The sequence below is a fragment of the Pristis pectinata genome, chromosome 22 (assembly GCF_009764475.1).
Source record: "Pristis pectinata isolate sPriPec2 chromosome 22, sPriPec2.1.pri, whole genome shotgun sequence".
NCBI lineage: Eukaryota > Metazoa > Chordata > Chondrichthyes > Rhinopristiformes > Pristidae > Pristis > Pristis pectinata.
In genome coordinates this window covers 34551381-34568121 of record NC_067426.1, presented here as the reverse complement: position 1 = coordinate 34568121, position 16741 = coordinate 34551381, and the positions used below count along the sequence as shown (strand labels likewise).

The following is a 16741-nucleotide window of genomic DNA, read 5'->3' as shown; positions in this document are numbered from 1 at the left end:
GAGTCTGTTCCTTGCGTGTTTTGGTCAGGATATCCAAGGCACAGCTGGTTAAATCGACACACATTGTTTGTTCGAGACACGCACAGGGCTAGAAACTCTCAGCTCCGGTCTGGGGAGAAAAGAGCAGGGAGGTGTGTGTGTGTGTGCAGAGGCACCAGTGTGGGTCAAAGGACTGAGAGGTTTCTTCTGTCTAATAGTCCAACACCATTTTATTAATTTGAAGCATGCACATTTATTGTATAATCCTGGCCACGTTATGCCAGTCCCAGGCCTCACCAACAGACAAGGTACTGGGAGGCAGTGTAGTTACCAGGCGTGGCTCAGTCTGTGGGACAGGACTGTGTTTACCTCAGGGACATTTGTTGCCTTTAGGAAGGCCCCATAGGTGAACCCCTTGGCCCACTCTCCTCCACCACAACCATTTGAATCCTGGCAGATGATCTGTGCGGTGGAGATGAAATGGTGATTCCCAAGTGCACCAGCTGCCCACCTCACTCCAGCTGATAGGTTAGGAAAACTCCAAGGAATGGGGATGTGTTTCCAATGTTTGGTGAGACCAGTGGCTGCAGTGTTGGTGGGTTGATGCTGCACGCAGAGCTCCTGCCATAGCAGGGGGGAGTGTAACTCCTACTGTTGGGGCTGTGGTCCTAGAACCCTAGGCTGGTCATGGGTCCAAACTGGCGTGGCCTGTGGCATTGAAGGACCATAGGCTGCCTCAGAGATGTGCTGGCTCTGTCCTTGAGCAGAAACGTGGCTTCCACATGAGTCACTCATTGGCCAGTGCTGGTGGCGCAACAATGTGCGGCACCGATTGGTCCGCGATGAGGAGAGGGGCTCCCCACCAACATCCTGTCCCTGTTGAAGATGGCACACAGCATCTCAGCAGTGTTCAGGCCAGGCACCTGCTGACACAAGTATTGACCCTTCACTGGACCTCCCACACCTTAGATCCCGCCTGCCCAGTGTCAGCTGTGTGTGTGACAAGGCTGAGTGCCCGGGAACAGGAGTACGCAATCCCTCAGTTTATTCCTGTACAGTGAGTAACGTGGCTCTGGTCCTCCTGAGGCAGGGTTCCCAGTGCAGGGCTTCTTCTCTGTGGCTCGGAGGGACCGTAGCACCGGCGGCTGATCCGCCGCTCTGATCCTTTCTCCGGAGGGTCCCCGCACTGGAGCTTGGAGCAGACGGCAACTTGTCAAACCCCAACCTCCGCTAGACAGGGAGACAATGACCCAATCCCACCCCGTCTCCCTTCTCCCTCCCCCCTCCGCGCCCCATTTCCCCCCTCCAAGCCCCGTCTACCACCTGCCTGCTCCATCTACCCCCTCTCCATCTCCCTCTCTCTGCCGTCTCCACCCTCCCTGCCCTGTCTCCCCCCTCCTCTTCCCATCTCCCCACCCTGTCTCCCCTTCTCCGTCCCGTCTCACCCCTCCCCGCTCTGTCTCCCCCCCGCCTCACCCCGTCTTCCCCCTCACTACCCTCGGAACCATTGACGTTACCCAAAGCTGTTGGCCCCCCTCCCTGGCTGCGTTTGGTGCCAACACTCACTCGGATCTCCCAGGACATTTTGTGACAAAGAGTATCTGTGGTCCTCTGCACTCAGATCCGTGTGTTAGTGTGGCAGCTACACGGTTCCGTTGGGAGCTGTGTGCAGGGACTGCAGCTGCTGCATCACTGCCCTGACACTGGGGCAGGGATCAGGCCTTAAAGACCCTCCCTCCACGGCAGGCACGGAGCAGCCGTGGGAAAGGCTGCTCGGGGTGGGGGAGATGCAGGGAGGGGGAGCAGCAATCTCCAGTGGGTGGCTCTCCCACACCATCCAATGCCCAGATCGAGTCCCCGACTGTGGGTCCCTCCCCCCCCCCCCCCCACCACACACCACAGGGAGGTAGAGCTGAGCGGTCTGGCAGACGTCACTACCCCCAGCCCCACGACGCACAACAGGGAAAGGCTGTGATCCCTGAGGGAACACACAGCGATGTGTCTGCATCGAGAAGTGAGTCTGGCAGAGACTGTGGGTGAAACACCAAGGTGATGTCAGGGACCGTTTAACTCATCTTTCTTTGTCCATCTACTGCACAGTTTTCCAGTGCCCCATTCTGAAGGAGATTGCAGCTCCTGTTACTGACCGGTCAAACTCCTTTAGGTACAACTCACGGCCATCTGTGTGGTTAACTCCTGCTGGGGGCGGGGAGTTTGTTGGGTGGGCTGTTGACCTCATTGCAAGTCTTCCTGGAGGGCAGCCTTCTGTCTCCCAAGCAGCTGCCCTTCCAAGACCCCAGTCTTGCATCGTCCAGATGTTCCATGTTCCAGATGTTGGGGAAGTCCAGGACCAGGGGGCATGATTTAAGAATAAGGGCTAGGCCATTTAGGACAGAGGTGAGGAAAAACTTCTTCTCCCAGAGGGTTGTGAATTTGTGGAATGCACTGCCTCAGAGGGCAGTGGAGGCCAATTCTCTGGGCACTTTCAAGAAGGAGCTAGATAGGTTTCTTATAGATAGGGGAATCAAGGGATATGGGGACAAGGCAGGAACAGGATATTGATTGTTGAGGATCAGCCATGATCTCAAAATGGCGGTGCAGACTCGAAGGGCTGAATGGTCTACTTCTCCTATTGTCTATTGTCTATTGTCTTCTCTGATGTGAAACCCTTTTGTTTTCCTCGACAGGGCCCCAAAGGTGATCCAGGGATACCCGGCTCCCGAGGGGAGAAGGGAGACCAAGTAAGTGGTGTTTGTTTGACTTGTGATGAAAGCTGTGGTCCTTCAGTTGATCCCAAACTCGATGTTCAGCCAGGGACAGAAGCCGATGGTTCTGCCTTCTCAACCACAGCCTCAGCTCGAGGGTTTCATCCTGCAGGAGATGTCCCTCCTTCCTGCACTGAACATCTCTCACCAACCCTCAGGTTATAAACGCTGGCAAGGAATCCCTCCTTCACCCCTTCGCTTCTCCCCAGGGCACTGCCTGGTTTCACAGCAAGATAGTTTGCTTTAAGCTGGCACTGCAGGGCCTAGTGCAGAGGAAGGAAGTGTGTCCTAAAGTGATGGGGTATCTTCCTGTTGGAGCACTTGGGCTGTTGGTGAGCTCGATGCAGTGAGCCAAGCTGTAAGCCAAGGACTGGGCTCCCCCTGGCTGAAGCAGTCTGGTGCACACCTGTAGCTCTCTCCCAGAAGGATGTGGTTTCAGAGGGAGGGGTCGGTGGGAAGCAAGTGACATTTCAAAGCTGGTATTGACAGCTTCTTGTTGGGCATATCTCAGGATTGGGAGCCGAGCCACGTGGGTGGTGTGGAGATAAACTGAACAGTAAAACAAGCTAAGTGTCTCCTGTAATCTGAAATCAGGGACTGACCATGGGAAGGTGTGCCTGGCATCCAGGGACTGTCAGGAAACTGGTGCAGTGTGCCATTTCTGACGTCAGGGGGCTGGGTGAGGGATTAGGATCCGAAGAGGGGAACCGTTACAGTGATGACGCTGAAGAAAGGGACCAACAGGGTGGAACTTCCAGATCCAATGCTAATTCCCAGTGATTTCTGTTCCAGGGATTTCAAGGACAACCTGGGTTTCCTGGACAGCAGGTAAATGAGACGGCGTTGTAACAAGGTCGAGCAGGTGATGATTGTGTTGGGACTTAAACATCTTGAATAGCTAGATAAATATTCTTCTCAGGAGGTCTCTGCTCCTGCTGTGATATGAGATTGTGGAACACATTCCCAGTAGACTGCGGCTTTTTAAAACCAGAGGTGATTGATTATCTGCTGGAAAGAAATACTGCCGTTTACTGACTGCACACCTGACATCCTCAAGCTGTGAAAAGTTCGTCGTAAAGGACGGACTTTTGAAGTACAGTTCCTCTTGCCTTGTGAGCAGATTTGACCACCATCATATGTACAGACATCAGTTGATTAATAATTTTGAAATGCCCTGTTGTAGTGATGGTGGAGTAAGTGCTAGATGACATCAAATCACCTGCCCTTGTATAATGCTGGAGGGTCTTTATACCCACCTGAGAGGGGAGCCGGGGTCCCATCTAAATGACTGTTCCCCTGACAGTGCTGCAGCCCCTCAGTACTGTAAGCGAGTCCCAGTCAAGATTCTGAGCCCAAATCCCTGCAAAGAGCGAAAAGAAGATTTACGAGGATGCTGGCAGGACTCGAGGGCCAGAGTTGTAGGGAGAGGTTGGGCAGGCTAGGAGTTCGTTCCTTGGAATGTAGGAGATTAGGGGTGACCTTAGAGGTGTGTAAAATCATGAGGGGCATAGATAAGGTGGATGGGTCTTTTCCCCAGGGAAGGGGAACTAAAAGCTAGAGGACATAGGTCAAAGGTGAGAGGTGAAAGGTTTAATAGGGACCTGAGGGGCAACTTTTTCACTTAGAGGGGCATATATGGAACGCGCTGCCAGAGGGAGTGGTTGAGGCAGGTACAATGATAACATTGGATAAGTACATGGAAAGGAGGGGTTTAGAGGGACCGAGGCCAAACACGAGCAAATGAGGCTCGCTTGGTGGGCACCATGGTCGGCATGGACAGGTTGGGCCGAAGGGTCTGTTTCTGTGCTGTATCACTCTATGATTCTACGATAGGACTTTGAACTGGAACCAGAAAGAAAAACAGAAAATGCTAGAAACACTCAGCAGGTCAGGTAGCATCTGTGGAAAGAGAAACAGAGGTAATGCTTCAGGTCAAAGACAGGTCAGAGGGGAGGGATGGAGAATTAAAGTGCAGCCAATGGAAGCTCAGGGTCACTGATGTGGACTGGGTGCATGACCTTCAATAAGTGGTCACCCAGTCTGCGTTTGGTTTTTCCAGTGTAGAGGAGACCTCATTGTGAACAGGGGATGCAGTATGTAGACTGAGAGAAGTGCAAGTGAAGGACTGCTTGGGTCCCTGGATGGTGGGAAGGGAAGAGGTAAAAGGAGAGGTGTTGCAGTAAGAAGAGGAATGGTTGGTGGGGATGGCAGAGCACACCACCGAGCCACGAAGGGAACGCTCCCTTCAAAATTCTGAAAAGGAAGGGAAGAGAGTGATGTGTCTGGTGGTGGGATCTTGTTGAAGCTGGTAGAAACTGCAAAGGATGATCTGTTGAGTGCAGGGGCAGGAGGGGTAGAAGGTGAGGACCAGGGGAATTCTGTTCCTCCTCTGTCCAGCATGTGACAGCGGGTGCAAAACTATACTTGATCAATAAGTGAATGGGAGAGAGTTTGCTCATTCTAGGACTCCGTCATCCTTTTGTCTCTGCTCTCACTCTAATTACTCACTGACCAGATCACCTGTTTACCCAGGGTCACCCCGCTTTTACCCTCCCCTTCTCCAACCTCCTTGCAGTTTAACAAGCTTCCTTCCTTCCCACTCCTGACAAAGGGCTTCGACCTACAACTTTAACTCTGCTTCTCTTCCCACAGATGCCGCTTTACTTTTTGTCTCAGATTTCCAGCATCTGCAGTCCTTTTGACTTTTGCCAAAGTTGTACTGCATCGGGTTATAAAGGGCACTGTAAAAATGGATGTGTTTATTTCTACATCAGTACCATGACTCTGTGCCTTACTGAAGGTTAACAGGTCTCAAGAGAAAAGCAATGGGTGAAATAAAAGCACAGAAAACACTCACAGACACAAATCCACCAGCACAAATAGTGATGCACAGACACATAAACACAGAGGAATAAAATTACTCAAAGCGCTTAAATCCCAGTGTCAGAGGGAGGGATGGGAGGTGTTGGTTCAGGGGCAGGGATGGGGATGGGGGAAATGCAAATGGAAGTGCGAAGGAGGGACATGGCAACATGCCAGGATGTTGGGAGAAGGAACAGGAAGTTTGCTTGAGTAATTGAGTTGGGTGGGACTGATGGAAGCCTTAATCATTTCTGTTTCCCTAAGCTCTGTGTACAAATGAAGTTTACCGCATTTCATGATTTGTTTAATGGAAAAATGATCTTTGATGTAATGACTGGCTTGGTCAGGACGCAAGCGGAGAGTTGCCCTGGCTTTCAGTTTGCAATGTCAGTCATAGTGTCATAGAGTACAGCACAGAAACAGGCCCTTCGGCCCAATTCGTTCATGCCATAGAACCATAGAACAGTACAGCACAATACAAGCCCTTCGGCCCACAATGTTGTGCTGACCTTTAACCACGCCTAAGACTATCTAATCCCTTCCTCCCACATATACCCCTATTTTAAATTCCTCCATATGCTTATCTAATAATATCTTGAACTTGACCAATGTATCTGCCCCCACCACTACCCCAGGCAGCGCACTCCATGCCCCAACCACTCTCTGGGTGAAAAACCTCCCTCTGATATCTCCCTTGAACTTCCCACCCATTACTTTAAAGCCATGCCCTCTTGTATTGAGCATTGGTGCCCTGGGAAAGAGGTTCTGGCTGTCTACTCTATCTAGAACATAGAACATAGAACAATTACAGCACAATTCAGGCCCTTCGGCCCACAAAGCTGTGCCGAACATGTCCCTACCCTAGAAGTTACTAGGCTTACCCACAGCCCTCTATTTTACTCAGCTCCATGTATCTATCCAACAGTCTCTTGAAAAACCCTATTGTATCCGCCTCCACCACCATTGCTGGCAGCCCATTCCACACACTCACCACTCTCTGAGTAAAAAACTTACCCCTGACATCTCCTCTATACCTACTCCCCAGCACCTTAAACCTATGTCCTCTTGTGGCCACCAATTCAGCCCTGGGGAAAAGCCTCTGACTATCTACACTATCAATACCCCTCATCATCTTATACACCTCTATCAGGTCCCCCCTCATCCTCCGCCTCTCCAAGGAGAAAAGGCCGAGTTCCATCAACCTGCTTTCATAAGGCATGCTCCGCATTCCAGGCAGCATCCTTGTAAATCTCCTCTGCACCCTCTCTATGGCTTCTACATCCTTCCTGTAGTGAGGTGACCAGAACTGAGCACAATACTCCACGTGGGGTCTGACCAGGGACCTATATAGCTGCAACAATACCTCACGGCTCCTAAATTCAATTCCCCGATTGATGAAGGACAATACACGATATGCCTTCTTAACCACAGAGTCAACCTGCGCCACCACTTTGAGTGTCCTATGGACTCGGACCCCAAGATCCCTCTGATCCTCCACACTGCCAAGAGTCCTACCATTAAGACTATATTCCGCCAACATATTTGACCTACCTATTCCTCTTAATATCTTCTATACCTCTATCATGTCTCCCCTCATCCTCCTTCTCTCCAAAGAGTAAAGCCCTAGCTCCTTTAGTCTCTCCTCATAATCCATACTCTCCAATCCAGGCAGCATCCTGGTAAATCTCCTCTGCACCCTTTCCAACACTTCCACATCCTTCCTATAATGAGGCGACCAGAACTGGACACAGTACTCCAAGTGTGGTCTAACCAGAGTTTTGCATCATTACCTCGCGGCTCTTAAACTCGATCCCACGACTTATGAAAGCTAACGTCCCATAAGCTTTCTTAACTACCCTATCCACCTGCGAGGCAACTTTCAGTGATCTGTGGATATGAACCCCCAGATCCCTCTGCTCCTCCACACTGCCCAGAATCCTGCCATCAACTTTGTACTCCAGCTTGGAGTTTGTCCTTCCAAAGTATACTACCTCACACTTCTCCAGATTGAACTCCATCTGCCACTTCTCAGCCCAGCTCTGCATCCTATCAATATCCCTCTGCAAGCTTTGACCGTCCTCCACACTATCCACAACGCCGACCAAGATGCCCATCTAAGCTGGTTCCATTTGGCCAGAGAGAAACCACTGTCACTCAGAACAAGGTAGCATTTAAAGTAGCGGCCTGGACCAGAGGCAAACGGAGCCATCTGGATCGTGCTAAACCTCCATCGTTTAACAGCAAGCATCAGTGGAGAATAACACCCAACAAAGGAGTGACCTCTAATGGTTCCAGCTTCAGTTTGATTCAACTGTCCGAAGTCGGCCTTGTGGCTACAATGTGCAGCTGTTCACTGTGCTGTACAGATGTTCAATGCCAGGCTATGCAGATGTTCAGTGCAGTGCTCGACAGGTATTCAATGCTGGGCTGCACAGATGTTCAATACTGGGCTCTACAGATGTTTGTTGCCATTCTGAACAGATGTTCTGTTCTATACAGATGTTTGGTGCTGTACTGTACAGATGTTTGCTGCTGTGTTGTACAGATCTTTGGTGTTGGGCAGTACAGCTGTTTGGTACTGGACTATACAGATGCTTGGTGCCAGGCTGCAGAGATGTTCAGTGCCAGGCCAAACAGAAGTTCTGTGCTGTACTTGCTGGCTGCACAGATGTTCAGTACTGGGCTGTACAGATGTTCAGTGCCGGGCTGCGCATAGTTTCAGATTTGAACTATGCAGAATCTCAGCACTGACAGGCAAAGCTACCATGCAGTGTACAGATGATCAATTGTGTAATGTAAGTACATCACTGTACAGATGGATTAACTCTCCACTAGTGTCTTAACCAAACTGGTCATTACACCTGATTGTACGGATTTTAATGGAGATGTACTGATGTGTCATTTATTGTTGGGACAAGTGTGCTGAGCTGTACAGATGTTTGGATGGAGGTTTTTAACATTATGTTGAATGTTTCCTCTGCCTGAGGAATAAGGGGGAAGAGGTTATTCATTTATAATAACTGGGCTCATGCAGTCGTTATGTAGGTGGTCATTGGTAAATGGAAGCCCTGGAGACAGACACCAGTTTTTTAATGTATATCTGATCTACTTATGCTGGGGAAAGATGCAGAGTTAGGGGTTCAGGGATACAATGGGAAAACTGGCGTTGGACAGTGAATGTTAACCACAGTATTAGAGTTCACATTCTGGAATGCTGTCACCATTTTAACCCTCTGTGTCTGTAGGGGCCGATAGGTTTCCCAGGGAAGACTGGGCCCCCGGGACCCCCAGGAAGTCCTGGTGAGAAGGTGAGTCCCCTAAGTGGATGTGTGTGGGACGATGTGCGCGCAAGGTCGCGAGATTAATGGAGTCAGAGGTCAAAGGGGGAATTGAGTTGAGGTGTGATGCTGCCAAGAGCTAACCAAATGGTGAAGTAGTCTCGAGGGACAGGACGTACTGACTGAAGCTACGAATGTCTGTTTACATGAGGGAATCCACACGTTTATACAGGGATCTGTACATAAAGTGAACTCCCCGCATTCCCATGAAGAGCTTAAACAGGAGAGAACAGACTCAAGTATAAAATGCCTCAATTGCCTCTGTTGTCTCCGCAAAGCGAGAGCTTCGGTCTGTTGGCAATGCATGGAGCACAGTTGGTCCATCAAGTCCTCGGGTCCCTTAAGGGACAGAACCATGCTCCCTGTGATCATCCAGAATCCGTAACGACCCTCCTGACACCCATCATCCCCAATAATCTGCAACCTACAGTGGTTCTGTGACCTCTTCCCCTTGGCAATGCCCTCTGACCCTCAGGAATCAGTAACTCCCTGCCCATCACCTGGAACCTATAAGTCAGTGACACCTCCAAATAACCTGAGATTTCCCCCCCAAATAAATCAGTGACCCTCTGATGACCTGTGGCCCTTGGTGAGTCAGTAACCCTTCAACGGCCTGCGGCTCTCCTTGTGTTGTTGAACAGCCTCGTGCCACCAACGACTTGTGACGTTCAGGGAATCACAGACATTCCACCTCTTCAATGACCTGCGGCTGTAAATTTACATCCTTCCCAAACAAATCACACCCATCAGCCAGTGAGTTGCCCCTCCCCATCCCCACCGATGCCTAAGGTTATGTTTGCTTCAGTGACCCCTTCCTTCTGTAAGGACCTTCAGTGGTCAGTGTGAGTCGGTGAATCTGGTGAGAACTTTGTTGCTTCCCCATTGGCCAACATGTCAGGCTCAGGACATCAACGAGTTAATCTGCTGGGTATATCGGCAATAAGTGTAGAGACCATCTGGTAGTTGCTGGACGGGAGCAGTGTTAGCAGACTCTTCCCCCCCTCCCTTCATGGTTCAGTTACATCCTGGAGATGATGAGTGTTGTGGAAACTCTAATCTCTATTAAAAGACGATAACTCCGAGTTCCATTCCAAGGCTTTATTTAAGCATGGTACCATGGAGAGTGGGCACCGATCTCCACCGTCACCCAGATTCTAACATACAGAAGGTTACAAGCTTATTTTATATGTTAAATCAACAGCTATATCACGTGACTAGTTCGGTTACGGTCTTAAGAATTAATCAATATGTTACATAGATTAAGATAAAACAAAACCAAACATTTCCTCTTATCAGCATGCCCAAGGCTGAGCTTAAGGTTGAACTCACATCCTGTTTTATTTCCAAGTCTGGTTTCAGCTGTCTTCTGCAGACCTGCTGGCTCCAAGCCCGGATTTACTGTTGGCTGCAAGCATAGTTCTCTGATACAATGTCAAATATCCCATCTGCCCCAGGATAGTCAAAAGACACCATTTATTCTTCTACACTGGGGCCGAAACAATGGTTGGGAGGTGTCTCCAGAGGTAGGCGAGGGTCCAGCGACGTTGGATGAATTCTGTTGTGTTTTGCAGGGCAGTGAGGGAAGGACAGGACCGGTTGGGCCGACAGGTCCTACAGGCCGAAGTGGACCTCCGGGGATACAGGTGAGGCTCTCCTCCTCCTCTGAGATTTTTAAATGGGGGCACAGAGGACGCAGTTATGGTTTGTCTACCTTTTCACAATCCACGTGAGCTTTGCTTTAGTAACCCTTGCCCAAGTGACCCTGATGAACTTTCCCCGCAGGTTCCCCACCACCAAGGGCAAGCCTATGGTAACAGAGTTTATCTTTACGTGCTCCTTTGATCCAGGGCGTAACAAATGGTGGGCTCCGGTCCTCAGGGTCAGGGTCAAAGGAGGTGAGCTTCCCCTGCACCCCTCAGCTGCTCGCTTCCGTCTACACTCACGATGATGCAGGTTGGGAGAGGACCCACACCTGGAACACACCTGGTTAGCTGCTGGAGGATCAACAGGGTGGGTGATCCCACCAAGCCGTCCCCCTCCTGCACAGACCCCTCCTGACTATAGTCTCCTTTCTTTACGCAGGGACCTCCCGGAATGGACGGCCTCGATGGAAAGGAAGGGAAGCCAGGTGCCCGGGTAGGACATTACCTCACGTCCCGTACTCTGAGGTTCTCTCAGCCAGAGGGCAGAGACACTTATGGTGATTGTTTGCTTTTGCAGGGAGAAATGGGACCCATTGGACCACCAGGACTCAGGGGTGCACATGTAAGTGACTGCACTGTCCATTGGGCACAGGGAGGTTACCTCACCTGGTCTAGTATTCAGATGTTAAATTATTTCAAATATTACCCATCTAGAGCAATACTAGAGTTTAAGGGGTGAAGAAGAAAGGTTACATAAACTTGGTTTCCTTGAGATTTGAGAGTTGAGGGAAGATCTGTGCTCCTTGGTTAAGATGTTGAAAGATTACAACAGGGTGGTACCGAGGACCTGCCCTCTCCAGTGGCGAGGACTTGATCTACAGGGGTCAACCTTGGAGCTAGTTCTCCAGCAGTGGCTGGTAGCCTTCACCACTCGAGCATTTGGGGAACTCCACCAGACGACCTGTTGTAGAGAGAGACTGGAGTCTCCAGGACCACGACAGGTGAATGGGATGGGACAGGCCGGAATCCGAGAGAGGCCGAGGGTTTGTGCAATTCCTGAAAGGTGGAAGTTCTCTAACTGGTCTCTTTCCTTCAACAGGGGTTTAAAGGAAAGCCTGGACTCCCAGGGCAACCTGGGTTGAGGGTAGGTATCTGCGTGTGGTGGGTATTAGTGGGTGCATGCACATCAGTGGTACTCACATCCACGCCTGTGCAGAGTCTGAGTGATTGCGTCGTGCGTGGTTCTCGGTGTGCGTGCATGCGTGTGTGCACAGCTCGGTCTGTGCCTGTGAGTTTGTGACAGTCTCGGTGTGTTTGTGGTGTGTCCAGCAGTGGGTGACTTTGACAGCAACGACTCTCGCTGTTACAGGGTGAAACGGGAGCATCAGGACCGCCTGGAGCTGCAGGACGTCCAGGTTTTGAGGCAAGTATGAATATTCATTAATATTCATGAATATTTAAAACTTTACTTTCCAAAAATTCCCTGCAGCACTACCCCCTCCTCCCACAGTAAGTTTGTTTTATCCAAACCCCTACTCATCCTGGAGTAGAAACTGAGTTAGTCTGAGAGTCCTCATACCACAGTCCCTGGAAGGTGCTCTGGCAGATTGTCCTGTAAACATTGCTCCAAAGGATAACGCCCTTGTATTGGTATTGGTATTGGTTTATTATTGTCACTTGTACCGAGGTACAGTGAAAAACTTGTCTTACAAACCAATCGTACAGGTCAATTCATTACAAAGTGCAGTTACATTGAGTTAGTCCAGAGTGCATTGATGTAGTACAGGTATACACACAGCTGTTAGACGCCTGCCCTTGTATACCCGGTGAAAGCAGGAGTGTGTTTATTTCTGAAGAGCTACTCTGGGAGCCGTCCTGGTTTAGTGCACTGGAAATTCCCAGAGCACTGTGTCCTTCTCGAGGGGCTTGTGAGCTTACTCCCTGCGAGCCTGTCCTTGTATGGGAACGTATGACGGGGAGCAAGAGTGGATCAGACAGCCCCTCGGGCTGGCTCTGCCCTCCAATCATGGCTGATCTGTCTTTAGCCTCAATGTTGTGTGTTCCCTATAGCCCTGGGCTGCTGCAGAGTTCAGAAACCTAGCTGTCTCACCCTTGAATACAGGTCCTCCCCCGGTTACACAGAAGACGGGGTGCTGTTCCTCAAGTCTATGATGGCAAATACAATAGAAGCATTCAAGAGGCTCTTAGATAGGCCCATGAATGTGCAGGAAATGGAGGGATATGGATATCCTGTCAGCAGAAGGGATTCGTTTCGCTGGGCATTTGATTACTAATTTAATTAGTTTGGCGCAGGTATTGTGGGCCGAAGGGCCTGTTCCTGTGCTGTACTTTGTTGTGTTCCATGTTCTTTATTGGAACAGTGAAGGAGGTCACATCACAGACAGAAGTCAAAGTGACAGCCCTCAGGACTCTTCAGAATCTAGGGAAGTTATTGAGTTGGTTCCCTCTTTGCCAACGCCTCTAACTGTGTCATTGTACTGTACTACATAATACCTCTATTGATATTGAACAGTACAGCACAGCAACAGGCCCTTCAGCCCACGATGTTGTGCCAAATTTAATTGTTAATGATATCTAAACCCTTCTACCTACACAATGTCCCCTTCCCTGCATTTTCTGCACATCCATGGGCCTATCTAAGAGCCTCTTGAACACCTCTATTGTACCTGCCTCCACCATCACCCCTGGCAGCACATTCCAGGCAAACACCAATCTCTGTGTAAATAACTTGCCCCCCACATGTCCTCTGAATTTACCCCCCTTCACCTTAAACACATGCCCTCTTGTGTTAGAAATTTAGGCCCTGGGAAGAACATACTGGCTGTCTACTCTATCTATGCCTCTCATTATCTTATAAACCTCTATCAGGTCTCCCCTCAGCCTCTGCCGCTCCAGAGAAAACAACCCAAGTTTGTCCAACAGCTTCTTATAGCACATGCCTTGTAATCCAGGCAGCATCCTGGTAAACCTCTTCTGCACCCTCTCCAAAGCCTCACATCCTTTGTATAACAGGGTGACCAAGAGTGCTTTATGAACTGCTTTTGTGTTGGGACAGATTTAAGGTGAACCCACAAACTAAAACAAGACAGTAATGATTTCTGATGAACAGCAAGGTCCAGCCACTCTGCTTGGAGACGGAGGTCAGACGTAACTGCCAAATGACACATGGGGACACGGTCTCAGAACCTGAGTGCAAGGAATTGACCAGGTGGATTTCTGTTTGTTTTCAGGGTGAGCCCGGTCCACCAGGGCCTGTAGGACCACCAGGACTTCCTGGGCACATTGTGAGTATTACTGATGTTCACTCAGTGGGCTGTGTCCATCAGGGGGTCCCATGGTGGAACGATTGTGGGGGTTCTCCTTATCTCTATGAGCAGCCTGGTAAAACAGGGCAGCTGCCACCTCTCCCTCCCCTGGAGCCCTACCCTTCCCTGCTGGGGTCTGAGGGGCTTGAAAGAGAGAAGGAACAGCCCCTGCCTTCCCTCCGGAGAAAGGCCTGTGTCTGCAGATACAATCTGCCCCTCACACTGGTCACACGCCTCACAGGTAAGGACTAGAACCGGAACCATTGAGCGCTGAAGGAGCCATTCAACCCAGAGACGTGTGCTGGATCTTTCAGAGACCTCTCCAGTTAGTCCCACTCCTTCCCCACAGCCAGCATCACTTTCGTCTTCAGTCATTCATCCAGTTCCCTTTGGAAAGCTGATTGAATCTTCCATTCTTTAAGACAACATGTTCCATGTCATTGCCACACACAACAGTCGAACAGCATATTCCCAGGGAGGTCTGGGACCTCCCCAGGACAAGGCACCCTTTTGGTGTGAGGGGGTGAGAGATGATTACCCACCTAGGGCTACCTGTCTGCAAACCTGGACACTCCCCCATCGTGCCATGATAAGAGTCACTGCCCCACGTTCATGATGCCCACAGGTCTGTGGAACTTCCAGCTCTCCCATCCTGGGATGTGTGGGCCACGTGTGATTGTGAAGTACAATGTGGTGCCACACCCTTGCTCAGGTGGGACTTGTACCCATTGAAGCAGGCCATGAGCCAATGAACGGGCAGGATCCTGTATACTTTGGAGCAGATTTTGAGCCAATGAACAGGTCGATGCAAACTTCCAGCCAATGGTGTGACCTCCTCCTTCCTCCTCAGGGCACGGCCGGAATTCCAGGAAGCCCAGGCCCAGCGGGACCGCCTGGAGTGGTGAGTTGAGACAAGAGGCCACGTGCACCCTGGGCGTCAGTACACCTCGATCCCCCTCTCTCCAGCACCCTCCATTTCCACCCTTCCCTCTGTCCGTGCCTCATTCCTCCCGGACCTTTCATTTCCGACATTGTTGCTCGCACCATTCCTATTCTGACTGATTTTATTTCCCGACTGGCTCTTTTCAGGGAGCGAAGGGCGATCGAGGGACAATGGGAGAAAGAGGTCTTCCTGGCCTAGCTGGTCCCCCTGGCCCCCCTGGAGCACCGGGGTTAATGGTGAGTATTCTCCCCCCCCATCGGCACTCCCCAATCGTACCGGGACGGCAGGTTGTCACGGTGACAGGGATGAGCTTCTGTGTGGAAGCCTTGCCTCGTCTGGCAGTGCCCTTGTGTTGTATTCTGGTCAGGTCTGGGACCTCCTGACTTACGCACCCTAACAACGTAGGATTACAGCTGCTTAGTTGCTATGTCAGAGAAGATTAGTGACATAAGCTCATCGTGGAAGTTCTCACACACTGCCTGGTGGGAACAAAAGCAGTATAACTGGTCGCCACTGGATAGAAACCCCACGCCCTGTGTCTGATTTCCAGCAGCCAGCCTGGATTAGGGCTTGTGCTTGCTAACGCCAGTGGGTGAACACAGCCGTACTGGTTACTGTGCACCAGACGCAGCCAGTGCCCATTGTCCACACGGGGGACAGGGAGGATCCCAGCCAAGAGGGACATGGAAGCTCTCACTGGACCATTTATACAGCTCAGTGCACAGGCTGCCTGTCACCGTGTGAGGCTGACTGCCAGGCCCGAGGGTGGGTGCAGCCAGGGCTAGTGTAGTCCTTGCCTGTCAATGGAACAAGTCATGGCCATCAGAACTGAGAGGGAAAGTCACACTCACTGTTGATGAAACTCACCTGTAAAACACACAACAGAGCCTTGTGTGACCCTTGTTGACTGCTGTCTGTCTCTGTTCTTCTAATCCTTCAGGGGGAGCCGGGTGATGATGGCCCAGTGGGAAAAGAGGTACGTTGTCAAAAATATCCCAACATCAGGCAAGAGCAACGTTACCGGAGAATAACAGAAAGCTGTGTTGTTGCTGATCAACTGGACTCTGACAAGTAGCATTCGTTTCCCAATCAAACTTGATTTACTTGTGACCTCCAAACAACATCGATCTAATTCCTTCAGCCACCTGGGAGAGGACAGCCTCTGATCCCAAGAATTAGCCCAGTGTATCCCTTTGAAACTGCTTCCAATGCCAGTATATCCTTCCTTTTAAAATACCATGCATATTTTTCCAGGTGTGACCTCAGCGACCCCTGTATAACTGTAACAAGACTTAACTATTTTTAAAATCCAACCCTCTTGCAATAAAGACCAACTTGCCTTCCTCACTACTCGCTGCACCTGTCTGATCACCTTTTGCGACGTGTGCCTCTGCACCTTGCTCATGCTGCCCACTCATTGCCTCTGAGGGTCCGTTCCCCACTAGCATCAGGCTGGCAGGCTGTGATTACTGGCCTTTCCCAGGGTTTAGTGTTTGTGGTCCTCCAGCCTCTGCCATCAACCCTGTGTCCAAGGAGACCGAAAGACTGTGGCTTTACGTGATGCAGTTCCCACTGGTAAATGCCCTTGGTCACCAGGACGCACCCCTCAAATATCACTATAAGGACTGACAGCCTGTCTTTTTATCTTCTCCACTAATACCTTCGCTTTCACTGTGACACCAGCAGCACTCCCCTCTCTGGTGAAACTCATTGTCCCTCAGCAGTACACCCTGCCTTAGAATTGTCTTTGGACCCTGCTTTGCCCCTTCCTTCCTTTGACAAGGGTTTACAATCCTGCCTTCATTCAACCAGCTCTCTGTTCCTGTCACGGTGTCAGACATTCACGTCGTAGCCCATGCTTGCAGCTCCCCAACCGTATTCACTG

At 50.6% G+C, this 16741-nt stretch overlaps 1 protein-coding gene across 2 annotated transcripts in view; it reads left to right on the top strand.

The window, feature by feature from the left end:
* col16a1 (collagen, type XVI, alpha 1) overlaps positions 1–16741 on the top strand; it is a 212184-nt gene that overhangs the window by 181391 nt on the left and 14052 nt on the right. For both annotated transcript variants that reach the window (XM_052036512.1, XM_052036513.1), the window contains exons 51-62: positions 2667–2720; positions 3537–3572; positions 8852–8914; positions 10516–10587; positions 11027–11080; positions 11165–11209; positions 11687–11731; positions 11957–12010; positions 13839–13892; positions 14764–14814; positions 15003–15092; positions 15797–15832. In XM_052036512.1, the coding sequence (XP_051892472.1) occupies positions 2667–2720; positions 3537–3572; positions 8852–8914; positions 10516–10587; positions 11027–11080; positions 11165–11209; positions 11687–11731; positions 11957–12010; positions 13839–13892; positions 14764–14814; positions 15003–15092; positions 15797–15832 (654 nt within the window). The remainder of the gene's footprint in view (positions 1–2666; positions 2721–3536; positions 3573–8851; positions 8915–10515; positions 10588–11026; positions 11081–11164; positions 11210–11686; positions 11732–11956; positions 12011–13838; positions 13893–14763; positions 14815–15002; positions 15093–15796; positions 15833–16741) is intronic.